The sequence below is a fragment of the Girardinichthys multiradiatus genome, chromosome 10 (assembly GCF_021462225.1).
Source record: "Girardinichthys multiradiatus isolate DD_20200921_A chromosome 10, DD_fGirMul_XY1, whole genome shotgun sequence".
Taxonomy (NCBI): Eukaryota; Metazoa; Chordata; class Actinopteri; order Cyprinodontiformes; family Goodeidae; genus Girardinichthys; species Girardinichthys multiradiatus.
In genome coordinates, this window is record NC_061803.1 from 15,608,859 (window position 1) to 15,636,436 (window position 27,578).

Genomic DNA, 27,578 nt, shown 5'->3' on the forward strand with positions numbered 1-27,578 from the left:
GACCTGGGGTCACAGCCTTTAAATATGTACATATTTTAAAATATGTACATATTTAAAGGAATAATACATTTACATCTTCGCAGCGTAAAGAGAGAATTCCCTTGAAGGTTTATGTTCAGATTAAAAGCAGCAACTTTAAACTTTCTCTGAACTTACAGCTAAACATGTCAGGCATTAAATGAGCAATGAGCAAGTGCTAAAGTAGGTGCAGGTACAGATGCAGATTTGTTGCCCCCCGGGAAAGATAAGCAAAAAGACAAATAAAATCCAATCTTTTATTTAGGAGCAATAATTCCTTGTGGTAAATAACCCACGTTCATAAATAATTGTTTTTTACTAAATCAATGGTGGCACAATCACTACTGATTTAGCTGTACTTTTTTCCCCCAAAAAATAACCTGGATCCTTAAACAAGGGTGGAGAGAGCGATCTTTGAACAATCTCTCACCAGGTCGTCACGGGTCTTTAGTTATGTTCTCTTTTCTTTAGCCCTCCCCACAGGTTTTCTGAAGAATCTGGGTCTGGGGTCTGAAATGGCCATGGTAAAATATTGATTTTGTGTCTGGAGTACCACTGCTGCATTGATTTGGCCATGTGTTTTGGATTATTATTTGGATCAAAGACCCAATGATGACCCCATTTCAGTTTTCAGGTAGAATCCAACAGATTTCAATTTAAATTGTTCTCGTATTTCAGAGTTCATGAGACAATGCTTTCTAATTTGTTTTCAGGAGCTTTCAGAAAAGAAAAAGATCCACAGCATCACACATCCTCCACTTTCCTTACAGTAAACATAAGATGATTTTCCATTTATCCATTCTTCATTTCACAACAAACACCCACATAGTTTTTCCTGTCTAAAAGCTCAATCTTAGTCTTAGTTAAAGCCCTGGTACAATACAAAACAAAATGATATCCTTTTAGTAAAATTTAACAAACTCCACATGAGGGTGTTTGTGACTGTAGGACAGAAAATGCTAACACAACCAGCTGGGATGCGAATGGTATCTAATAGTTGTTTTAGAGCAGGGGCGTCAAACTCCAGTCCTCCAGACTTTTAGACTCACCAAACCAATTCGCTAAATTGCATCCTCAGCATGTAGTGAAATTCTTCACAGTCCTCCTAAGGACCTAATTATTAATTTCATGTGTGTTGTAGCAGAGAAACATCTAAAAGTTGTAGGGCCTTGGCCCCCCAAGGACTGGAGTTTAACACCTGTATTTTAGACTTTGGGGCTAGTTTTTGCTGAAGTTCTTCAACAGTGAACTTTAGGTGATTTTTAACCCCCCTTACACTTTCTTTATTGTAAGTGGTGTTGTTCAGCCCAGTGGCCATTTGCTAAAATAAATTGGCCTCTGGGTTGCATCAGATTTACAGCACAGGGAAACAGGAAGTTGTGGATAACTAATTAAATGTTTCTAGAAACTTTGATCACATTAAATAAAGTATAAAATAAAAAAATTGATCAGTTATATGTTAGGTACCATGTTTACCATGGCAATTTTGTTGAAATCAACTATTTCCTAATATTAGATTTCTTTCTGCACTGCATAAATACAGACATTGAAGATTGGATTGTTCTAAATATCAATGTGAGATTAAGCCAAGCCTAGAAAATCATTTTGTTTTAATTTCATCTGACAACATTTCTACCAGAGGCCAAATCAGTGTGAAGGGTTTTGTATATGGTTTTGTTTTTCTATAACAGTTAAATATGCAGTTGAATATCCATGAAACCTTTACCCACAAATTGAAATTGTAACCTTCAACCATGTAAAACCAAGAGAAAAATAAAAACATGCATTGATATTTCTGAGTATTTTTTTTATAATCAATTAACCCAAAGTTTAGGCTGAAAAGGAGGTTTTCTTCAGAAAACCAAACAGACGTTAAAGGCTGAGCAATATTGTCTTCAACTATAAAGGTTGGTGATAAACATCAGTGAGGACACTTAGTTTTTTTTCCATCAGCAACGCAGCATGACTTGTTGGCTCAGTCTTGTTGCTGTTGAGATTATTAACAGTCCTGCAGCAGCTGTGCCAATCAGGATTATATAGAGCTCACTGCAGAGCTCCCTGTTCTGGAGTGTTAATACAGTTTGTTCATTAAAAGGTCCAACAGTTTGACCTCTCTGAGATTTAACTTCTCAACCTTTGCACCATTGTTTTCTTCAGACTCAAAACAGACTCCAAAACTTAAGAGCAATCCTGTCGGCTCTTTGGATGTAACACCATAGGAACAAATGTTTGTTTGTTTTTTAAATCCATGTTTATAATAACTTAAGAAAAAAAAGGGATGGTACTAATCTTATTGAATCCACACAATTTCTTCTTATGTTTCAACAAAAACAATAACTTCTTTGTGTTTTGCGGGTATAAATACCCTGGCTGCTGAATTTAACTTGCTGGATTGATTTAATTTAAAAGGAGTCTAGAGAGTAAAATTAACAGAACTTTTTTGAAAAAGTAATTTCAACCATAAAATGAGTGTGTTGCCCCTAAATGAACCAAAACACTAACTGACAAATGGTTGTGCAATCAAAATGCATTATCTTTTCAGATGGGGATTCAATCACCCCATGATACAACAGCTTGTGGAACCTCCTTCAGCAGCAGTGACTCTCAGTAAACCTTGGTACCAACAACCAAGCCATGTTCAAAGTCACTTAAATCCCTGTTCCTTCCCTTATTCTGAAGTTCGGTTGGCCATATGATTGTCTGATATGCTATATACTTCAACAAGCATCCTTTCATGCTGCATGACCATCTTGGCAGAAGTTCATTCCTAACCTTTAGCTTGCCATTTGTATTTAATATTTGCATATTTAGTAGTGGTGAGTGTTTGAGATCAGGACAAAAAACAATGTTATGAAATTGTTTCTCTAACTCAATCAAATTTTTAAATATGTATTTTTTTTTTTTTTTTTATTTATCAAGAATGAAAATGTTGTATACTAGGACATTAATCACTCTACAATCCACACTTTACATTAAATAAAACACCAAAACTTTAATAAATATCATTAGCACCGTTTACAAATTCTGCTGTTAAAATCTAAGTGAAAATTTGGAGATACACAAACAATTGCTTCATGTTCTGGGAAAATGTTTTGAGGCATTCCTACTTTGTGTAAATTTTGAATGGAACCAGATCAATAATCTAGTAATCCTGATCCACAGTTCTCCAGGCTTTCTAAAGATCTTTAAAAACCTTCTCTCTGAACTTTAGTTGGTTTTTCTCTCATCTTCAGTGCAGTAGCTGATACGTTTTGAGTGGACGTTTTTTTGTTTGTTTGGCTGGTTAACTCTGATCTATGAACCATTTAACCATTGAATAGTTGGACAAGTTTTGCACCAACATTTAACAGATAACTGAGCAAAGAAAAAAATTAAAATACGATCTCTGAGCACTTTGTTACTAGGAGCATGCTCAATTTACAGTTTAAATTATTCATCCAAAACAAAATTATTATTTAAACTTTTGCTTGAGTTCTGCTGTTCCTTACCTCTACTTCCAACATCATCTTCAGGCTTTTCTAAGTATATCAACAGCTCTCTCTGAAGACTTCCAGGCAACTATTCAGATGAAAGTTTCCCACCAGCTAAAACATAGAGTCTTGATTGATGAAAACAGCTGTGCACAGCTGTAACATGCCAAACCCCACCCGGCTGCCACGCCCCCTGACTGAGATTTCACGGACATTATCTCCACATACCATGGCATTCCCTTCCCGTGAGACTGATGACTGAGAGCATCTGAGATTTTAACTGTCAACCAGCATGTTCTGGTGTGAGCTTCTGTGTCATGTCATATGAAGAGGTGTTTGTAATGAGACGTGAACTGCAAATTTCAGCAAATTTCAGAGTGTTCTATTGGGATTTTAAGAGACAGACCAACGTAAAGTATAATTATGAAGTAGAAGGAAAGTATTTTCCAAATAAAAACCTGATGAGTACAGATTTTCTATTCAGCCCCCACCCCCCAGCTCAAGCTCCCCAACAGCCTACCTTCACAATGCCTCACTGTTGGAAAGGTGAGTTTGGGGTGTTAATCTCCCTCCAGTGTTTCGCATGCAGGCCAAAAAGTAAAATTTTTGTCCAATCTGACCAGACCACCTTCTGTTCCAGACATGGATTGTGGCCAAATGCTAACATGACTTCTTCTGGCTTTCTTTTTGCCACTCTGTGCGTGACTAGATGTACTGTCAACAAATTCTTTCACCAAGAGCTTTGGATCTCTGCATCTCCTCTGGTGTAACCAATGGCCTCTTGGCTCCTTCTCTGATAATACCTGTCACTGTAAGTGGAAGGGCCATATCTCTGTATGCAGTTGTGCAACACTTTGAACATTATTCTGTGTGGTGTTTAAAGCCAAAGATACTGTTTTGTAACATCACCTGCTTTAAACTTAATCACAACTTTTTCTGTGACCAGTCTGCTGTGTTGCTTGGTCTCCATGATGCTGTTCCATCACTAATGTACTTTAACAAACCTCTGATGTGATTTTCAAACAAGTGTATTCATGCTAAGACCAAACTGCACATGGGTGGACTCTGAAGGCAATTATTGCTTTTTATGTAGCATTTCATATGAGTTATCAGAGTAAGGGGGACTGAATACAAATGTAAGCCACAATTTTGTGCATCTCACTACTTAATTAAAACTCAAACTATTCAAAACCATTGACCAGTGGTTGAATTTATTGTTTCTTTGTAAAAGGATGTTCTTTGAAGGTTTTGTTTCTTTTTTTTGGTAAAATCAAATGAATCCTTCTTACAAATTAAACCATTTCAGTTCAACAAACCTGGCAGTGGTGGCATATGGAGGAAAACTGCCAATCAGTGATTCTGGCCGCATGCCGCAGCACAGTGCCAGTTGGGGAATACTGCAGCCATCTGACTCTTTAAGCCTTTTATAGGCAGAAAACACTCATGCTATTCTCTTGGTTAGGTTTGGGAATAGTGATTTTCCACCAAGCGTTATGCACAAGGGCCTTGGAGGCAGTCATATGAATGGCTTTGATATGACCTAGCTCACTGAGACAAATATGGCGCCACTAGGACTGGGAAGCCTTTTTGTATGGAACCTGCTCTGGTCGCATCCTTTAAAACTAAACCAGAACAACTTTCAAAGCTTCTTTGAGGGGTTTCAAGAAGAGACAAAACCTTCAAAGAACATTCTTTAAGTAGCACATGTTCAGCCATTATTTAATACTTCTGAATAGTTTGAGGTTCAGTTGAACAGTAAGATGCACCAATCAGGCTTTTCCTGAAAAACACAGATCTAGGTACATACTATTTATAGAGTTAAAATAGTGGGAGGTCTTTGTTTTTATAAAGATAATTAATAACAAAAAAACCAACAAATTTTTAACAATTCGATTTGCCAATCACTGTTAAGAGCCAATCAGATTCTGATCTCTGGCTGACTGATTGGTGCATTTCTTATATATTAAAACAAAAAGACTACAACAGACACACACTTCCTGATGTGAATCCTTTGGATTTTCCACTGTATGAATGCAAAAGGCTGCAGGAAAGCTACCACTGAGCAGACATTCCAATATCAACAACCAGACATCACAGATACAATAAGGTGGCAATGTTAATTATGTTTCTCATTTTTGTTTAATTTGTGATATCATTTGGTGTGTTTTATGTGTTGTACACCCTTATTCAGACCCCAGAGTGGGTTTGTATCTGTGATACAAACCCACCATCCCATCTCCATGTTCCTGTCAAAGAGGAACAACAACTCGCCATTAAGTCGTAATGGTGCTGAACAAAGGAGATCAGACTCCCTGTTATTGCAGCCTCACAACTGATCAACTGTAAAGCTCCTTTGAAAATGTTCACTGGTTTATTTCCTCACTATATACTGCTCACAGTAGAGTAGAAGGGTTCAGGTGTTATTTTTTTAGTGTGCAGTAATTTATTTGCAGTTTATGGAGAGATTTCTGGCACTTCAATCTGTGCAGAGACAGCTGAAGACCTTCAAGCAGAATTTTAAAGTCAAGAAGTTGCATATCAGTCTACAGAGTTATCTAAAGTGGCTTTAAAATTAAACACCATAAAAAATGCTTCAGTGTTTGTTTTATTTTGTTTGTGCTGCAGTGACAGCAATATGCTGAGCCATATTCTTTGTTTAATTCTAATATTAGGAGCACTTCTCACATTCTCTTTGAAACATCCTCTTTCTTCAGTTTATTGTTAAAATATTTAGCAGCGATGCAGTTAAAACATGTGACCTGTTGCATTGGAAGTTAATCTGGAAGTAGCTCCTTAAATCTGCAGTTGGAGAAAAACTTAATGTGAAGTCAAGACAGATTTATAGATGTCGACTAAATGGAGAACCTGACTTCTTTAGCCTGACCGCTGATCATGTGGGTGATAATCTTCTGGCCAGGTTTTCATTTATGAATCCCTTCATTCATGGGTTTTGCTTGATTGTCATTGGAATGAACCATATTTTGTTAATGATCTGTACTGCAGAAATTCAAAAGTTGTATTTAGTTAGTAATAATTCTGTAATTTGGATTAGCTACTTTATTAAATCTGTGTGTCCTCATTTGAGCTCTTCCAAGTTTTCATCATTCATGGTTAAACTCTTCATCGACTGACTTCTTTCTTGGTGGCACTAAATGTCCTAATAAAGTGAAGCATTGCACATCTTGGAGTCTGCAAGGGCCATTTATTTTTAATAAGTGACTTGATTCTTTTGCCGTTCTCATCTCTCACTTTCTCCTAGACTTGTCTCCTCACAGTTTGACCCAAAAAGACTGGGCTCTTATTTTTAGAAAAGAAGAGCCGTTGTTGGGGTGCTTGTAAAATGCATCAGCTGTGTCTGGTTGTATCAGCACTAATGTCTTGAGTGGTTTGTGTCACAACACATCATGATCCTAGCCAGTGGAATTACGGAGGATTACAGGTGGGGTCTCTGCTAATTAATACCAAGCTTTTGAGCTTTTAAAAACCTGTGATTAACAGTTTCTGCTCTGATGGATGTGGTCTGTTTTAGGATGGCAGTACTCTCATTCATAGACTGGGAGTTACTTTGAGAGTCTGATGAGTATTTCAGTATGTTAATCATATCCGCTGTTTGTGTTAATCGGTCTGACGAAGTCCAGATCAACCATCCAGTCCAGAGCCTTCAACCTACCTGGCTCAGTTAATTAAAAAGTTTGATGGAGCGAATAACAATGTTAGGGTACCTAGCTCCTTCAATAGTGTGCAAGGAGAGCATGTGTGTTTGTGGAAAGTATGAGACAGCAATCCTGTGCATGTGTACATGATGGAGTGGATGCAGAGGCTGACGTAGAGAACAGAGGATGTAAAGATTTTAAGTCACATAAACAACCACCTAGTCTCTTTCAAGAGCCAAGTTGAAGGAAGGATCTTTCCAATGCTCATTGACTGTGGCCTTAAGGATAGCACAGTAACGTATAAAAACACACTGAAACAGAATGGACCATTAGTTGGTGACCTGAAATGCTAAGAGTGGTGTGGGGAATATTAAAATAAAACAGTCTCTAAAACAGATTGCTAAAAAACATGTATCAAAATGCCTCAGACAGCTTCTAGCTCGAATTGTACTATTATTATGATGATGGTCACAACAATGAACGTATTAAATGTTCACTGGCAGTTGAGATGAAAACATTAATATCTGAACACATTCAAAAGCTATTACAAAAATCACAACAATGCATCTAGTGTTTAACAACTTCACTTCTACAGCCAGACAGAAATCTGTGCCACTAAAAGATCAAGCAAAAAAAAATCTACTTGTAAGAATGATAGCAAAGACACAAAAGCCTATTAGCATTTCAGGATTTTCCAAAGTAGCTTTTAATGTGTTGTCTAAAATGATTCAGTTTGATCCTACAGGCGGTGAGCATTGGACTGAAAGATAAAATGTAGAAATTGGGCTGAACACCTGGAAATTTTTATTTGACCTTCGAAGAGTTTTGTTAGGACTAAGAGCTGTTATCAGGTGAGAATGTGGACCAAAAGGTATGAAACATATGAAATAAACCATAATGTGGGAAAATCTAAATTTTTAGTTGTTGCTTGTATCTTTCAGTGAACATTTGAAGTGAAATCGCAAAGGTTGCGTGAAGGTCCTTTGTCAATTCTTTTATTGTTAAAGGTGGCTTACAATATCAGTAGTGCAAATAAACGTAAACCACCAAAGACACAGATTAGGATATTTGGAATCTAAACTGGAAATAGTTTTTACAGCCTAAACTCAGACATCAGTAAAACATTTTCTATATTACATGTATTCATATACATCATAATGTAAAATACAGAGACGGATTAAACTTTTGCTGTTTGATTTTGCCTTGAACAAAGATTATTTAAAAAGACAGTTTCACATTTTCAATGCTTTTTTGGCTTTAGAACAATCTTAGAAACACACAAGCATGAAAACAGCAGTGGATGGACTAGTCAAACCTGGACTAGAAGATTCTACCTTATGAAAGATTCATTAAAATGCAGCTTGTGATTTGCAAAACCTTTCTTTAAAAACAAAACTGCAAAAATGGAATTCTTCAGTTTCCAAAAATAAGCTGAAAAAATGTAATCTCCTTCTTGTGAGGCCAATCTCATCTCGTAAACTGAAAACATCTTCATACTGATAGCAATCATCATAGTTTAATGGTTATAGCATGAAGCATTCATCAATTTAATGTAGTTGAGTACAGGCAGAGAGGCGATTCTAAGCCAAAAAAATAAGGCACAATTATGAGATCATCCAGTTGATAAAAAATGTTTCTTTCTTTGTCATCAAAACTAGGAATAAAACTAATGCAGTTCTGTAAAGACAAAATACCTGTAGTCAGTTGTGTCATAAATTTATTGTGACAATAATTCAGAGAAACTTTTTAATCACAGAAAACAGTACTAGTGCTCATGAAAAAGATAATTTTGTCAACAAAACTGCTGAGAATCAAGTTATTTTAATCCTAATTGGTTCCCAGCTTTGCTGTGTCACTTTTTACTGTAATACGCATGACTATAATCAAACAGTTGCCTCCTTCAGGGTTTACTCGAAGCCTGATTAATAAGTAGAAAACTGGCGACGGCTTCCCTTATCTAAGCCCACAGTTTTGTACATTCCTCTGAATTAAATACTCTGGCGAAGACAGAAGACAATGGGTTGTGATTACTTCAGCCACCCCAGACAGAAAGAATAGAGATGTTAAAATGGGGCATGAACGTTTGCCCAAGTACGGCTGGGAGAGAAGAAAGGGAGAGAATTATGCAGCACTTTGCTCTATTGTGTCTTTGACGCTGTCAGCAGTAGTTACAGGCAGAAGTTTGAATCTGTTCACCCCTGTGGACTAGCTGACAATCCCCACCGTTCGCCTCAGGATGCAGGAGTCTTAAAACACCCTTGCAATATTTGCATAATCCATCCACCTTCAGTTTCCATGGCCACTGCAGGTCCATGTATGCATTAACTTGTGTGCACTTGCATCCGTTACAGCACAACTGTTTGAGAGCCTATTTGTTTATGCAGAAGAAGCACTATCACTGTTTATGTGGATTTAGTGAGCCAGAAAAGCACAGTAACATCAAAAGAGAAATAACCGGGGACTATTTGTTAAACAGACACACCCTCTCACACATAAGCTCAGCAGCGCTTTGCTGCAGGGGTTTCTATTGCATCAGTAAAAAGGAGAAGCTCCCTGGCTCCCAGAGAGGAAGGACAGCGATAACCAATCCTAAATGAGCTGCAGACCAGCAACAGAGTGGGGGAGCCTGAAAAAAGGCAGCACAAGTGTTTGTCAAAAGCTAAATGAAAGGAAAATGCAGAGAGCTGCTACTGTACATAATAGAAGGCTAAAAAGATACCACAAAGCCACACATTTATTTGTACACATTCAAATAACATATTCCATTTTGTCTATATTTTGTGCCCAGAACATGCTCTTTCTCTCAGTGTCCGATTCACAAAGCAAATAGCAGTTGTGAGTCCAGTGAAAAGAGCCCATTTTGCACTCTTTTTTGCAGATTTAGGAACCAAGGCAAGAACATCTAACTAAATAAGATAGCAATAAGGTAAAGCATGGAATTTTTAACAGGGATCCCTATGTATTTTTAACCCAGTTTTTTTTAGATGTTTTGCAGACTCTGTTTTGCCAATTTTCATTGTTATGTTGGACCACATGCTTGCTGAATATTGGACTATTTGCACGTTGCTGGATGCCACCAGGCCTCCTGGCGTTTTCGGACATTTTATATCCAGGACATGGCGACTGATATGACGGGACGTCCCAAGTCTGACGTCACAAGACTCTATATAGGAAGGCCTCCATCTTGAACAAACACCTTCAGCTGGAGATTGTGACCCGATCCCCAACATCTGAAGCATCACCTGCAGAAGAGTCCCGAGTGGATTTCATTTATTCTCTCTCTCGTTGGCCAACGAACAATTCATAACTGATATTTCTGGACTAAGAAGGCCAGAAATTTCACTTTGCCGATCGAAGACGTGAGTTTAACACGTAACTAAAAACATGGAGTTCGAGAGACGAACCGCCACCGTGTTTCATCCTAAGTCGACTTTGATGGTCAGATCATATTTTTCCTTTTCGCCAAGGAGGCCAGAGGATGAAGACTGACCGCTTTCCCTGAAGTTAATTGTGGACGCACAGTTAACCTCCCCCCCTTTCCTCGCTCGACCCCGCTCAGAAGGAAGCCGACAACAAGTAAAACCCATCCTTTAATCTTTTTATTTCTTTCTTAGAAAGCCTGGGCAGGGTAAAAGGTTTTAGTGCGATAAGATTCGCTAGTTAGAATCTAATGTGTTCTGAATGATATGTGCATGTAACTTTGTTATTGAAACTTTGATGTGCTGTGTTGATGCCTGAAAGCAGCTGCGCTCCCAGCTCTGCGCGTGTTTTGTGGGGTATTGAACACCTGAGAGGTGCGCTGTGAGACTGGACTGTTAAAATAACCTCATGGTGAAATTCCCCATTTTCCTTTGTCTTCAACCTCACTGCTTGCTAGCTTGCCGCCAAAACGTTTTATGACTCTTTGTGTGCTCAGGAGTTGGGGGAGGTTTTATGACTGAGCATAACTGAGTTACAGTTGGAGCTGCGCCCCCCAACTCCACTCACCACCACACCCCTTTTTCATGTTCTCATTCTTGCCATAACTGCTGGTTGATTCAATACACACCCACTGCTGTTTGCTTTATTTTTGCTTAGTTAGATATTTTACCCCTGTTATGTAGAACTTTGCATGTTGAGTAGGTGAAGATTATTAAATCGGAAGAACGGATGGTATCTGGCTGTGATTTAATAAATATTCACATAGATGGTAACAGAAGGCGTTTTGTGTTTATTGTCTGCAAAAGTGACTCGTCAGTCAAGATAAGGTTAAAAGTTCCACACGTTTTGGCAGAAACGGTCGATTAAACAGTGACATCTCCGGTAATAGTTATTAATTATTACTGAGTATTTAACGGTTGTAATTATCAAAGGCGTTGAGCCACAATTACAACACCAAAAACATCTCTGGTCTCGATTCATAAATGAGGATTTTGGTTAAGAAATTGATTTTGTCAAATTATGATTTTTAATTATAATTATTGATAAAGATTAATTAATCAATAATCATAACTCCCAACAGTTATATACTGGATATTTAAGTACAAAACATTCATGTTGAAAATCGTCATCCCATTGTTAAATTTTGCATGTTCCTGCATGTTCAACAAGACATACAAATCCTAAAGATTTTCTTTGCCTTTGCTTTTTTGTCACACTCAAGCTAACCTAACACATAGACATGTAAAGATCTTCTGTAAATTATCTAGTAACCATCAGTTTTCTAAATATAAACACAACTGGAGAGTTGGCAAAACATCACCAACATGAAAAAACAAAACTATATAGTCAAAGAGAAGATCTTAAGCAACAACAAAATTATTTTGTGCAGAGTGTGTTTAATTTAGACAGGAATCTTTACCAACAATGTCCGACACTTGACTCAATTATTTTTGTCCTCTTTAATGACTATACACTACTGATTTTGTTTTGAAAAATGATCAAAGAAAGCCCATGTTTATTCTATAAAGCAGAATAAATTATATATGTAAATGAATCTGTATACTGTGTGCTAATTTTACAAGTGACTTTCCTATGCATATGTGAGTTTAACTGACAGTTTCTGCATCTTTGTGGCCAAGTTTATTTTAACCTGGATAATTTCTTATTATAGTCGATAAGGTAAGTCAATCTGTTTTTTCATAAATTCTGTTTATTAAAAGGCTAAATCAACTTACTTACAAACATAGCTCCACAGTTTGCATTACCAACTTTTTACTACAGCTTTTTGTGCCATGCTGTGCAAATTATTTTGCACTGCATACGTTTGGAGTTTCTTGATCCAACAATAACAGTTTTTACAACTTTTACAAAAATGTTTACGATGGAAGAGAGTCTCCATTGGCTACTGCAGCTCCGTGCCATGTGATCTTCTCTGGGCACTCTTTTCAGACAGCTGTCGGTTTAAAGAGCAGCTAAAATTCTAGTTAAAATTGACGACACTCAAAACAAAGAAAAGTTTATGAAAGAGGAGAACGACTGCACACAATTAACTGGAATCGAACTGAAATGTCACAAGCTGAATTTTAAATGAGTCCTATCAAAACAGAAGAAACAAAATACTGTTATTATAGCACTTTTGCTAACTGCTCTGGATAAAACGTCAAGCAACAACAGCAAGTAGTGAGTTTACTGAAGATTGCTGTTGTATGTGTGTAGATAAATCTTTGGAAACAAAAGGAAAACCTACAGAAACTCCTGTTGGGACAAAAAAGTTGTTGCTGTCTATTAAGATCAATACTGCAGTATTTTGAACACCACTGGTGAGTGAGTAAAGTGGGACACTGTCATAATACTAAAATAGAGCATGTATGACTGAAAATTGCAGTCTGGTAATTCACTTCAAACACATGGTATTGATTCTAATTGGACTAGAAATGGGGATTGGGTGCAGCAGGTTCAGAAGAAAGAGTGGTTCTCTTCCAGTGTGACCTCCCCGGAAAACTTCCAAATGAAGGCACCCAGAAAGTATCCTGATCAAATGTCTGAACCACCTCAACTGGCTCCTTTCGGTGCAAAGAAGCAGCAGCTCTACTCTGAGCCTTCCTCGGAGTTCCTCACTGTTTCTAAGGGTGCGCCCAGCCACCTGAAAGAGGGGACTAATTTCAGCTCCTCGTTTACGGTATCACATTCTCATTATCCATATCTCCTCACCGTAGCTGATGGTGGGAGCAGACTGGAAAACTGAGAGCTTTGCTTGTTGGTTCTGTTGTTTCTTTACCACGACTGATTGATGCAGAGTAAGGCTGAAAGTATTAATCGCATTATTTGTGATTAATCAATAATTAAATTAATAATTGTCAAGTAATTTAGTAATTGAATAATCACTAATTTGAGTATACAGATTCTAAAATATGACTAAATAAGCGATAATTAGGCCTGAATTGTACAAAAATATATACATTTTGCATTTAAGATGAAAAACTATCTTTCTAAATATGATCTATCGAGAACTCCTGAAGTGGCATAGGTTAGCTTCACCTGGTTTAAATTCTGTAAAATATTTCCTATTAAGCATCTTTTGCTATCCGATTATTAATCAATTAATCAACAAAATATTCGACAGATTAATCGAGTAGCAAAATAATTGCTAGTTGCAGCCCTAATGCTGAGCACGCCTTATGGCAGATGAAGCCCTCGTACTTGTACTCGTCGTCTTCCGCTTTATCCGGGACCGGGTCGCAGGGGCAGCAGACACTGCAGAGACGCCCAGACGTCCCTCTCCCCAAACACCTCTTCCAGCTCTTCCGGGGGTTAGCCCAAGGCGTTCCCAGGCCAGCCGAGAGATATAGTCCCTCCAGCGTCCCCTGGGCCTCCTCCCGGTGGGACGTGCCTGGAACACCTCCCGAGGAAGGCGTCCAGGAGGCATCCAGTATAGATGCCCAAGCCACCTCAACTGGCTCCTCTCGATGTGGAGGAGCAGCGGCTCTAATCCGAGCCCCTCCCGGATGGCCGAGCTCCTCAACCTATCTCTAAGGGAGTGCCCGGCCACCCTACGGAGGAAGCTCATTTCAGCCGCTTGTATCTGGGATCTCTTTCTTTCGGTCATGACCCAAAGTTCATGGCCATAGGTGAGGGTAGGAACGTAGACCGACCGGTAAATCGAGAGCTTCGCTTTTCGGCTCAGCTCTCTCTTTACCACAACGGACCGGCACAGCGCCCCCATTACTGCGGCAGCCGCACCAATCTGTCTGTCGATCTCCTGCTCCATTCTTCCCTCACTCGTGAACAAGACCCCGAGATACTTAAACTCCTCCACTTGAGGCAGGAACTGCCCTCCAACCTGAAGAGGACAAGCCACCCTTTTCCGGTCAAGAACCATGGCCTCGGACTTGGAGGAGCTGATCTTCATCCCGGCCGCTTCACACTTGGCTGCGAACCGGCCCAGTGCATGCTGTAGGTCTTGGCTAGAGGTGGCCAGCAGGACCACGTCATCTGCAAAAAGAAGAGATGAAATCCTCTGGTCCCCAAACCAGACCCCCTCCGGCCCTTGGCTGCGCCTAGAAATCCTGTCCATAAAAGTTATGAACAGGACCGGTGACAAAGGGCAGCCCTGCCGGAGTCCAACATGCACCGGGAACAGGTCCGACTTAGTGCCGGCAATGCAAACCAAACTCCTGCTCTGCTTGTACAGAGACCGGATGGCCCCTAGTAAAGGGCCACCGATTCCATACTCCTGGAGCACCCCCCACAGGGCATCATAAGGGACACAGTCGAATGCTTTCTCCAGGTCCACAAAACACATGTGGACCGGTTGGGCAAACTCCCATGAACCCTTGAGTACCCTGTAGAAGGTATAGAGCTGGTCCAGTGTCCCACGGCCGGGACAAAAACCACACTGCTCCTCCTGAAGCCGGGATTCGACTATCGGCCGGACTCTCCTCTCCAATACCCTGGCGTAGGCCTTACCAGGGAGGCTGAGTAGTGTGATCCCCCTGTAGTTGGAACAGACCCTCCGGTCACCCTTCTTATGTAGGGGGACCACCACCCCAGTCTGCCAATCCAAAGGCACTGTCCCCGTCCGCCACGCAATGTTGAAGAGGCATGTCAACCATGACAGCCCTACAACATCCAAAGACTTGAGGTACTCAGGGCGGATCTCATCCACCCCCGAAGCCTTGCCACCGCGGAGCTTTATAACCACCTCGGTGACTTCAGCCTGGGTGATGAGAGAGTCCAACCCCGAGTTCCCAGCCTCTGTTTCCACCAGGGAATGCGTGATGGCAGGATTGAGGAGATCCTCGAAGTACTCCTTCCACCGGCCGATAATGTCCCCAGTCGAGGTCAGCAGCTCCCCACCCCCACTGTAAACAGTGTTGGCGAAGCACTGCTTCCCCCTCCTGAGGCGCCGGACGGTTTGCCAGAATCGCTTCGGGGCCAACCGGTAGTCCTTCTCTATGGCCTCACCGAACTCCTCCCAGGTCCGAGTTTTTGCCTCTGCCACCGCCCGGGCCACGGCACGCTTGGCCCCACGGTACCTGTCAGCCGCCTCAGGAGTCCCACAAGCCAACCACAGCCGATAGGACTCCTTCTTCAGCTTGTCCCTTACTGCCGGTGTCCACCACCGGGTTCGGGGATTGCCGCCGCGACAGGCACTGCAGACCTTACGGCTGCAGCTACGGGCAGCAGCATCGACAATAGATGTGGAGAACATGGTCCACTCGGACTCTATGTCTCCAACATCCCTCGGAATCTGGTCAAACCTCTCCCGGAGGTGAGAGTTGAATACATCCCTGGCCAAGGAACCGTCAGACGTTCCCAGCAGACCCTCACTATGCGCTTTGGCCTGCCAAGTCTGTCCGGCTTTCTCCTCCTCCAGCAGATCCAACTCACCACCAGGTGGTGATCAGTGGACAGCTCAGCCCCTCTCTTCACCCGAGTGTCCAAAACATGCGGCCGAAGGTCTGATGATACAACAACAAAGTCGATCATTGACCTCCTGCCTAGGGTATCCTGGTGCCAAGTGCACTGATGGACACCCTTATGTTTGAACATGGTGTTCATTATGGACAATCCGTGACTAGCACAGAAGTCCGATAACAAAACACCGCTTGGATTCAGATCGGGGAGGCCATTCCTCCCAATCACGCCTCTCCGGGTGTCACTGTCGTTTCCCACGTGGGCGTTGACGTCCCCCAGCAGAATAATGGAGTCCCCAGGAGGGGCACTATCCAGCACCCCTGACAGGGACGCCAAGAAGACCGGATACTCCGCACTACCACTTGGCCCGTAGGCCGAAATGATAGTCAGAGACCTCTCCCCAACCCGAAGGCGCAGGGATGCGACCCTCTCATCCACTGGGGTAAACCCCAACACAAGACGGCTGAGCTGCAAGCAAACCCACCCCAGCCTGCCACCTCTCCCCATGGGCCACTCCAGAGTAGAAGAGAGTCCAGCCCCTCTCGAGGAGATGGATTCCAGAGCCCACGCTGTGCGTGGAAGCGAGCCTGACTATTTCTAGTCAATATCTCTCAACCTCCCACACCAGCTCAGGCTCCTTCCCCCCCAGCGAGGTGACATTCCACGTCCCTAGAGCCAGCCTAAGCATCCGGGGATCGGGCTGCCGAGGTCTCCACCTACAGCGGTTCGAGAATCCCTCATGACGACTACAGAATCGGGGCACGTGATGTTGCCCGGTACGGCGGAGCCGGGGTCCCACCCTGGAGCCAGGCCTGCGGTCGGGACTCGTCGGAGAGCGCCTGGTGGCTGGGTTGCTCCTTGCGGGACTCGGCCGGGCCAAGCCCGAACGAGAGACGTGAGACCATCCCCCAGTGGGCCCACCACCTGCAGGGGGGACCGTGAGGAACTGGTGCAAAGAGGATTGGGCGGCAGATGAAGCCTCAATCCATATATTCATCACATGCTCCATCCTATCATCACTTGTGAAAAGGTCTCAAGATACATGAACTCCTCCGTATGAGGCAAAAACACACCCATAATCTGGAGAGAACATTCTACCTTTTTCTGGTTGAGAACTATGGCGTCAGACTTTGAGTGTCATCCCTATCACCTCCCCACAACATCCCTAGTTAAGATATTTAGGATTTGTTGTATAACGACTTTCAGACTGTTTTACCTAGCTCAAATCCCTCATGTAATACTGTCATGTCGACCACCTGTTCTAAAACGTTTTACGGCAAAAAAAAACATGTCAAATCAAAATCATTGTTACAATACATTGCATACAATATTTTTTCATATGCAAGTTTGGCATGTCCATGCTATATTTGTCTGGTTGGATTGACTTTCACTGGCCTATGTTGTATAAACTGTAAAAAAGGTGACGTTTTAGGGGTGCAGTGAGGGTTAAGCTGAAGGAAACAATAAGAGGTTATACAACAGACATAGAGAATTACAGTTTGATACATTCATTGCTGGCTTTGGATTTATTCTCTCTGCCTTATTCTTTAACATTTTAATGCTAGTTCCAGCAAACATTTTACATTCCATTTAATCCCAAAGCAGCAGTTTTTCCTTTTTGTTCCATCACAGATTATCCTTCAGCGGAGTTTATATTCGCAGTGTCAGCGTTAGCTCTGCGAGAAGCACTTAGGTATTGAGTCATTTTACTGTTAAGATGCTGAGAGCTGCAGTAAGAACTTATGATAGCAGGTGCTCTACAACATCAGACAGGATACCAACATACAGGTCAGAGCAAAGTTATTTATTCAAGGTGAAAGTGGAACAAACTATAAATTACAGCTTTTTGTCTGTCTTTGCAGTCACGTGCTGATTACTGATCTGAAAGGGAACAACCATCTCAGGAAAGCCTTGAATTAATTTAAATCTTTTTTTTTTTTTTATCTTTAAAGCTTTAGGTGCAATCTAGCAACCAAACTAGCTGCATTTGACTTGGGTCAATATGAACCAGAAATATTTTGTCAGGATCTATGTTAGGTTTTTGTGTTGGTTTACTTTCTGCTCAGCCAGGTGTTTTTCTGTTCATTTCTGATTCTTTAGATTCCTTCTGGTTAGTTTAGTTGTTTTTCTGTGTTCTGGTGTTAGATAAGTTTAGTTATATTCTGATAGATCTGGTTATTGTTTATGTTCTCAGTCTAGTCATTGTTTTCTTGTATTTTGGTCACATTCATGCTCTCCTTGGTCATTTGTTTTAACTGGTCACTGTCTCTCAGTTCTCTTGCATCCCTGGCCACCAACTGTCTCACATTCTCCTGATTAGCTTCTCTCCCAGTTCATTGGTTCTCACTTCACTTCCCTCAGTTTATAAGCTCTCTGGTTTGCATTGTTCTCCACTGGTACCTTCCGTTATCACCCTGTTACCTATCCTGTGTCTTTGCCCTGGTCCATTCCCTTTTGCCTTCCTGTCTGTTGCCTTATTATTATGTGGCTTATGTTTTTCACCTGCCTGAGTTCGTGTGTCTGGTCAGCTGTTTGTTTGTTTGTTTGCAATTAAACCTTATCATCATTTCAGTCTTATTCTGCATTTGGGTCCTACCTCCAAACACAACTATGACATATTTTAATGGTTATATTGTTAGGTGCATAGCTCATACTTCTGCAGTCCTAATCGTCCCTGATTGTGATTGTGTGAAGCTGAAACCAGTTACAGCCATAGCACATAAAAAGTATGTTGCAAAACATGTAGAATGTTTTAGATAAACCCATCACGTTTTCCAGTATTTCCATGTTTATCTTGCCTGTTATTGCTATAAGTTGCTGCCCATTTCAATGGTAGAATTCAAGGAGGCCACACTCTGAGAAGCATGGTAGTGATTCAAAGATCCTGGACGTGGACCGTGTGTTTGTAGCAGAGTGGGCGTGAAGCTGGCTTTGACTCAACTCATTCTGTCTCCCACATTTTCTATCAATGACTAAACTGTGTAATTGAGTCAAGATTGCAATAATATTAGCAATGAAAAGATGAGGGAATGAATAACCTCTTCCTGCTGACTGACTTTCACAGCTGTCTCAATTTGTGCACTTGGCGGCACAGAGTTCATCTTCAGCTAATCAAACCCCAAGTGTCATTACTCCGAGGGCTAAACACCTTCAAACTCACATCTGAGACACATTTAGTGCAACTTTACACCTTTAATGTGCTAAAAATATGCATGAAATGTGCAAGATGCACTGTAGACAGCATTTGAAGGCATTAATTAATGATTTGGCTGGGTAAAATGTCAGGTGAAATAATTTCGGATTCAATTCAATTCAATTCCAAAATACTTTATTAATCCCAAAGGGAAATTAAATGTTGTAGCTCATTATGTGGGTTTCCTCAAAGAGCCGCTGTAGATACTGATGGCTGTGGGCAGGAAGGATCTCCTGTAGTGCTCCGTCTTACAGCAGATCTGAAGAAGCCTCTGACTGAAGACACTCTGTTGTTGTAGGACAGTCTCATGAAGAGGATGCTCAGGGTTCTCCATAATGTTGTTAATTTTATGAAGAATCTGTCTTTCCACAATGATCTCCAGAGGTTCCAGAGGAGTCCCCAGAACAGAGCCAGCCTTTTTTATCAGCTTGTTGAGCTTTTTTAAGTCCCTGGCTCTGATGCTGCTTCCCCAGCAGATGATGGCAGAAGAGATCACACTCTCCACAACAAACTTATAGAAGATATGCAGCATCTTGCTGCAAACACCAAAGGACCTAAGCTTCCTCAAGAAGTACAGTCTGCTCTGTCCCTTCTTGTAGATGGCTTCACAGTTGCATCTCCACTCTAGTCTGTTGTCCAGGTGAACACCGAGGTATTTATACTCCTCCACCACCTCCACTTCTTCTCCCATGATGGAAATAGTTTTTGACTTAATCCTGTTTCTCTTAAAATCTACAATCATCTCCTTTTGTTTTAGTCACGTTCAAAATGAGATGATTGTTTCCACACCATGCCACAAAGCAGTCCATCACCTTCCAGTACTCAGCTTCTTGTCCATCTCTGATCCACCCCACGACTGCAGAATCCGAATATTTTTGCAGATGACAGGAGTCTGTCTTGTACTGGAAATCTGAGGTGTACAGAGTGAAAAGGAATGGTGAGAGTACAGTCCCCTGTGGTGCTCCTGTGCTGCTGACTACCTGGTTAGACTCACAACCCTTCAGTCTCACAAACTGTGGTCTGTTTGTCAGGTAGTCTTTGATCCAGGAGATTGTTGAGGCCTCCACCTGAGTCTTCTGGAGTTTCTGACAAAGAAAATCAGGTTGGATTGTATTAAATGCACTGGAGAAATCAAAGAACATGGTCCTCACAGTGCTACTGGCTTTGTCCAGATGACAGTGGGTTTGTTAAAGCAAGTGTAGGATGGCATCTTCAAATCCAACTCCACAGCAATAAGCAAACTGAAGGGGGTCCTGATGGTTTACTGTTTGCTTACTCAGGTGGGCCAACAGGAGTCTCTCTAGGACCTTCATGATGTGAGATGTCAGGGCAACAGGTCTATAGTCATTGAGGACTGATGGGTGAGTTTTCTTTGGTACCGGAACAAGACAGGAGGTCTTCCACAACACCGGAACCTTCTTCTGGGCCAGGCTAAGGTTGAAGAGGTGCTGCAGAATCTCACAGAGCTGCTCTGCACAGACCTTCAGGACTCTAGGGCTGACATGATCTGGACCTGCAGCCTTATTCCGATTCAGTCTCTCCAGTTGCATCTTCACTTGACTTCTTGAGACACACAGGTGGAAGGGGGAAGCAAAGGAAGCATCAGCATCTTCTGATATGGTTGAAGGCAAACATGTAGAAGCAGAAGGGTCTAGGGCTGAGATGGAAGATGATACATGTGAGGTGTTACTGGACAACTGTGGGTCCTGTGGGTCAAAGGAAGGTGGAATGTCTGTTTGGCTGTGAGCAGGAGAGGAGAATGCGAAGCTTGTTTCTGAACTGAACCTATTGAAGAATGTGTTCAGTTAATTGGCTCCGTCCAGACCTCCATCGGTCTGATCATCCTTCTGCTTGAAGCCTGTGATCTTCTTCATCCCTGTCCACACATATCTGATATTGTTTTGCTGGAGCTTGCTCTCCAGCTTCTTCTTGTACACCTCCTTGCTGTTTCTTATCTTGACTTTAAGTTGCTTCTGTATACTCCTCAATAATTCTGTCTCCCTCTCTGAAGGCTCTTTTTTTCTTCTTAAGCAGGTCCTTCAGGTCACTGGTGATCCAAGGTTTATTGGGGAAGCATCTCACGGTTCTGGTGGGAATGATGTTATCCACATAGAAGTTTATATAGTCGGTTACACACTCAGTCATGGCATTGATGTCCTCTCCATGTGGCTGGCACAGTGCGTCCCAGTCTGTAGCCTCAAAGCAACCTTGCAGAGCTTCTTCAGCTTCCTGTGACCATTTTCTCACAGTCCTCTTTATTACGGGTTGCCTCTGAACAAGGGCCTTATATTTCGAGCAGAGAAAAACAAGATTGTGATCTGATTTGCCTAGAGGAGGTCTTGCTGTAGAGATGTATGAGTCCTTGACATTTGCATAAAACAAATCCAATGTTTTGTTTTCTCTGTTAGAGCAGCTGACAAACTGTTGAAACGTTGGAAGTGTAGCAGAGAGTGAAGCGTGGTTAAAATCACCAGAAATTGCCACAAAAGCATTGGGGTTTTGTGTCTGTAGCTTAGCAACAACTGAGCTGATGGCATCACATGCAGTGTCGGCAACAGCGGAAGGTGGAACATAAACTGTTGCCAAAATAACACTGTTGAACTCTGGTTAAATAATATGATTGAAAACTTACTGGCAACAGTTCAATATCTGGACTGCAGAGATGACACTTCACAGTTACATGTCCTGGATTACACCATCTGTTGTTCACAAGTACTGCCAGTCCACCTCCTTTACATTTGCCGCTCCTCTTTAAATCTCTGTCTGCTCATATGGTTAAAAAGCCCGGCAGAGAGACGCTGGAGTCGGGGATATGATCCTGCAGCCATGTCTCAGTAAAACACATAATACTACATGCTCGGTACTCTGGCTGGATCCTTTGTAGGGCTTGGAGTTCATCCAACTTGTTTCCCAACGATCTCACATTGCCCATCATAATGGACGGGAGAGATGGTTTGAACTTCCTCCTTCTCTCTCTTCTCTTAGCTCCTGCTCTGCATCCACGGCATCTCCTTTTCAACTCATCAGGGATTTGGGGTTGTAGTTGAAGTATTATTTGAGCTTTTGAGATATTAATCAGCTGCTCCCGGTTGTAAGAAACAACCCCGTTGTCAATGCATCATAACAAATGTCCAAAAATAAAAAATATTAAGAAAAATCCTCCAAGCTGCACAGCATCCGACACCGGAGTGGACAGTCGTCCAAAAAAAATCATATGTATCCACCACAAGAGGAAGAGTTCCCAAAAAAGAATAAATTGGAATCAAAAGTAACAGAGCTACTCCAACCTGCTGCCACCTTGAGCGGTGCAATTCTAGAATGCATCTCTATAAACTTTTTTATCAGTTGTTTTGATTAATCTAAACTATTTTTCAAAAAATAAAAAAGTTTAATAATTGTTTTCTTTGTTTTTTTCTAATAATATGCTGCCTGATCTGTAATGAGTTTGATCAATAAATATTTAAATACGCAATGTTTGTTAAGTTTAAAAAATCACTGCAGTGCTACACTTTTTCTCTGTTTCAAGCACACATTGCCTGAATAAACCAAGTTGCCATATTCAGGTACAAGCAACAGAAGGAAACTGTGTGAAAAAGCAGCGAAAGTTAAATTGCAGTGATAAACTTAACAAAAGAAAACTATGGATAAAGTATGAATAAATGAAGGACTTAAGGCTCAAGACTTTTGCACAGTACTTGATATTAATGTATTCAAATCACATGCAACTAAGCCTTTACGGACACATTTATTTTTAAATTGACTAAATTCTCAGTGGGGTTTCGTCTTCTTACTTTCTGCCTGTCTCATCTTGTGTATCGGTAAATAGTGAACCAGCCACCTTATTTTTAGCAGAGATAAGAGCTGAGCTACTTTTGAGATTTTTCTGGGATCACTCCAAAACTCAGCACATGAAGTGGAAATGTAAGTATCATCCTAATAGGCCACAGACAAAAACACACTTCTCAATAACATCTGTTAAAAACCAGGGGTCAGACCACTACAATATAACTTCAAAGAATTCTACACTAAAAATATTTTTAAAAATATAGAAATTTCCATTTTGATGCTGTAAAGTCTTACATGTCATAAAAAACACAGCATTGCATGACATGAAAAACTACCTGTGAATTTATCCTGGTGTTCATACTTAAGAGTACCCATTTTACGTTTCTGTTATTGTTCTGCGTGCATTGTATACTGAATGAAGTTATAGGTTTGTGAGTGTTTCTTGTATTACATAATACATTTCCAGTATTTTTAGTAAGATAGAAGCTGGTTAAAATCAGAAATACAAAACGTTAACAAAGCATTACAACCATATTTGTGGTACCATTTTCCCTTTTTGCAGTTTTAATGTTGCTTTAATTTATTTTCAATAATTGTGAGTTATTTTTTCATGGGTGGACTGATTAAACAATATACAACTGTAATATTTGCTAAAAAAGAGCATAAGTTGAACAAGTTTGAGTTTGTGGATGTTATTGAATCCTTCCAGGGTCAAAATTATACAAATAGCCTCAAACACCCAATCCCACTAATATCCAGCAAGTGTCTCTTAGGAAGCTGCACCATGCCGTGCACCCCAGCATGATACTACCACCACCATGCTTGACTGTTGTTACAGTGATCTTAGGTTTAAAAGCCCCAGGTCGATCCTTCCAACATGCTACTTTTTTACTGTACTTGTACTCGTCGTCTTCCGCTTTATCTGGGACAGGGTCGCAGGGGCAGCAGACTCAGTAGAGACAACCAGACATCCCTCTCCCCAGACACCTCCTCCAGCTCGTCCGGGGGAATCCCAAGGCGTTCCCAGGCCAGCCGAGAGACATAGTCCATCCAGCGTGTCTTGGGCCGTGTCCTGGGCCTCCTCCCGGTGGGGACGTGCCTGGAACACCTCCCAAGGAAGACATCCAGGAGGCATCCTGTATAGATGCCTAAGCCACCCCAACTGGCTCCTCTCGATGTGGAGGAGCAGTGGCTCTACTCCGAGCCCCTCCCGGATGGCCGAGCTCCTCACCCTATCTCTAAGGGAGTGCCCGGCCACCCTACGGAGGAAGTTCATTTCAGCCGCTTGTATCCGGGATCTCGTTCTTTCGGTCATGACCCAAAGTTCATGGCCATAGGTGAGGGTAGGAAGTAGACTGACCGGTAAATCGAGAGCTTCGCTTTTCGGCTCAGCTCTCTCTTTACCACAACAGAGCGGCACAGTGCCCCCATTACTGCGGCAGCCACATCGATCTGTCTGTCGATCTCCCGCTCCATTCTTCCCTCACTCGTGAACAAGACCCCGAGATACTTGAACTCCTCCACTTGAGGCAGACACTCCCCTCCAACCTGAAGAGGACAAGCCACCCTTTTCTGGTCAAGAACCATGGCCCCGGATTTGGAAGAGCTGATCTTCGTTCCAGCCGCTTCCAACTCGGCTGCGAAACGTCCCAGCGCACGCTGTTGGTCTTGACTAGAGGGGGCCGGCAGGACCACGTCATCTGCTAAAAGAAGAGACAAAATCTACTGGTCCTGAAACCAGACCCCCTCCAGCCTTGGCTGCGTCTAGAAATCCTGTCCATAAAAGTTATGAACAGGACCAGTGACAAAGGGCAGCCCTGCCGGAGTCCAACATGGACCGGGAACAGGTCTGACTGAGTGCCGACAATGCGAACCAAACTCCTGCTCTGCTTGTACAGAGACCGGATGGCCCCTAATAAAGGGCCCCCGACTCTATACTCCTGGGACACCACGAGGGACACAGTCGAATGCCTTCTCCAGGTCCACAAAACACATGTGAACTGGTGGGGCAAACTCCCATGAACCCTCGAGTACCCTGCAGAGGGTGGAGAGCTGGTCCTGTGTTCCACGGCTGGGATGAAAACCACACTGCTCCTCCTGAAACCGAGGTTCGACTATCGGCCGGACTCTCCTCTCCAATACCCTGGCATAGGCCTTACCAGGGAGCCTGAGGAGTGTGGTCCCCCTAAAGTTGGAACACACCCTCCAGTCACCCTTCTTATGAAGGGGGACCACCACCCCACTCTACCAGTCCAGAGGCACTGTCCCCGACCACCATGAAATGTTGAAGAGGCGTGACAACCATGACAGCCCTGCAACATCCAGAGACTTGAGGTACTCAGGCACGCTTGGCCTTGCGGTACCCGTCAGTCGCCTCAGGAGTCCCACAAGCCAACCACAGCTGATAGGACTCCTTCTTCAGCTTGACAGCATCCCTTACTGCCGGTGTCCACCACCGGGTTCGGGGATTGCCGCCGCGACAGGCATCGCAGACCTTACGGCCACAGCTACAGGCAGCAGCATCGACAATAGACGCAGAGAACATGGTCCACTCTAACTCTGTCTCCAACATGCCTCGGAATCAAGTCAAAGCTCTCCCGGAGGTGGGAGTTAAATACATCCCTGGCTGAGGGCTATGCCAGACGTTCCCAGCAGACCCTCACTATGCGCTGGGGCCTACCAAGTCTGTCCAGCTTTCTCCTCTTCCAGCGGATCCAACTCACCACCAGGTGGTGATCAGTGGACAGCTCAGCCCCTCTCTTCACCCGAGTGTCCAAAACATGCTGCCGAAGGTCTGACGACAACAAAGTCGATCATCGACCTCCTGACTAGAATGTCCTGGTGCCAAGTGCACTGATGAACACCCTTATGCTTGTACATGGTGTTCATTATGAAAATCTGTGACTAGCACAGAAGTCCAAAAATGAAAAACCACTCGGATTCAGATCGGGGAGGCCATTACTCCCGATCAAGCCTCTCCAGGTGTCATTGTCGTTTCCCACGTGGGCGTTGAAATCCCCCAGCATATAAAATATTTTCTATGCTAAGTACCAGCTTCACTTAATTGTGATCTATAACCAGAAGATAATTAGCCTTTGTGATTTGTTGCTTTTTCACATCTTTTATCGCACTTCATGTTGTCAGGCAGGTTCTGTTAAAGGGATTTCTTGATTATACAGGTCTGGCATTAATTGGGCCTGGGTATGGCTAGGGAAAGCTATGATTTAACAAGGGAGAAATTACCTTTTAATATACGTCCAGATTGGTTTGGATAGTTTTTGTTTCCTTAATAGATAAAATAATCATTTGAGAACTGCAATCTGCATTTACCCAGGTAACTCTATCTAATATCAAAATTATTTTGATGAAATTCCATGTGACAAAAAAGCAAAAAAAGAAATCTATACGCGAGGAACATGTTTCATAGGGCTGCATTTTAACTTCTAATCAGAACTGTACATTTAACTCAGAGAGGGTGCATGCAGACTGCTGCTGTAAGCCAAAGCAACAAAGTTTTCAGTAGGACCAAATAATCACTCAGCTCTTCTTTTTTGTTCTCTCAAACATAGTATGTTCAATATTTGCCCTAACCACTGTCCTATTACCTAAAGGAGAAAATAGAGAATAATATATGGAACAGAAAGCTTTCATGGGTCAGGTCAACCAAAGATAGAAGATTATGGAAGATTTCAAAAGCTGACGAACAATTGTAGTAGCATGTAATGCAAGAGTTAAAACAGCTACCAGAAACGTGAGTGCCAACAATCTGACCAGCGCCAAATGCAATGGAGAAAAGACAAGCAAGCATGCAAAGACACAATGGAGTTATCCTTTTAAGAGACAAATGCGCACAGAGGCATAGAGATTTACGCTGCAACACAAACAGAATGCTGGCACTGACCTTGAAGCTCCAGTAGTTTGGTTGTTGCTAAGGGGGGGGGGCGGACAAAAGGGAAAGAAGATAGAAAGGACAGGGAGGGTAAGAAGGGGAAAAACAGGATTGACAGAGTAAGACTTTGTCTGCAGGTATCAGGCTATAAAATAACACACTAAGAAAGACTGACCAAAGCAAGAGCTGGCTAGATCCAGAGCTGGGAGAAGATCACGCTTTGTTACTCAGTTTCCATGTGAAAATATGCAAGTGATAATACAATGTGGGACAAAAGTTTGTAAGACAGATGCCTCAACATGTTAACACCCCTTAACATTAAAGAATAGTTATGTAACATTTGTATATGTTTACAAGAGAATTCTCAAAGACGTCTAAAAGAACTTTGCCTTTAGTGCTAATTTCTACACAGGTGGTTTTAGACTAAGACTCTTGAGGCCAATCTTTTCTCTTATAAAGAAGGATGCATCTTTGAGACGGCTGACAGAACCTCTTGAAGAGAAGTAACCGTTCTTACTTTGAAAGTTCAAAACAGCATTCGGAGCAAGCCTGACTCTGACAGAGAATTTTTAGGAAACAGATGAAGGACCTTTCTTCAGAAACACTGATGTTTGGCAAACTGGGATTTTCTGCTGTGTTTTCACCCTCCAACTACATGCAAAGTAGATTTTTAGTGAGAAAAAAATTGATTTTGATGTGGAGTGGAAATCTGGAGATTATTTAAAACAATA

General features: G+C 42.1%; 1 protein-coding gene across 1 annotated transcript in view; it reads right to left on the minus strand.

The window, feature by feature from the left end:
• The window catches only part of zgc:114120 (uncharacterized protein LOC619267 homolog), a 148,727-nt gene that overhangs the window by 39,457 nt on the left and 81,692 nt on the right, over positions 1–27,578 (minus strand). Inside the window, exon 3 of the mRNA XM_047377159.1 lies at positions 26,860–26,886. Within this exon, the coding sequence (XP_047233115.1) occupies positions 26,860–26,886 (27 nt within the window). The remainder of the gene's footprint in view (positions 1–26,859; positions 26,887–27,578) is intronic.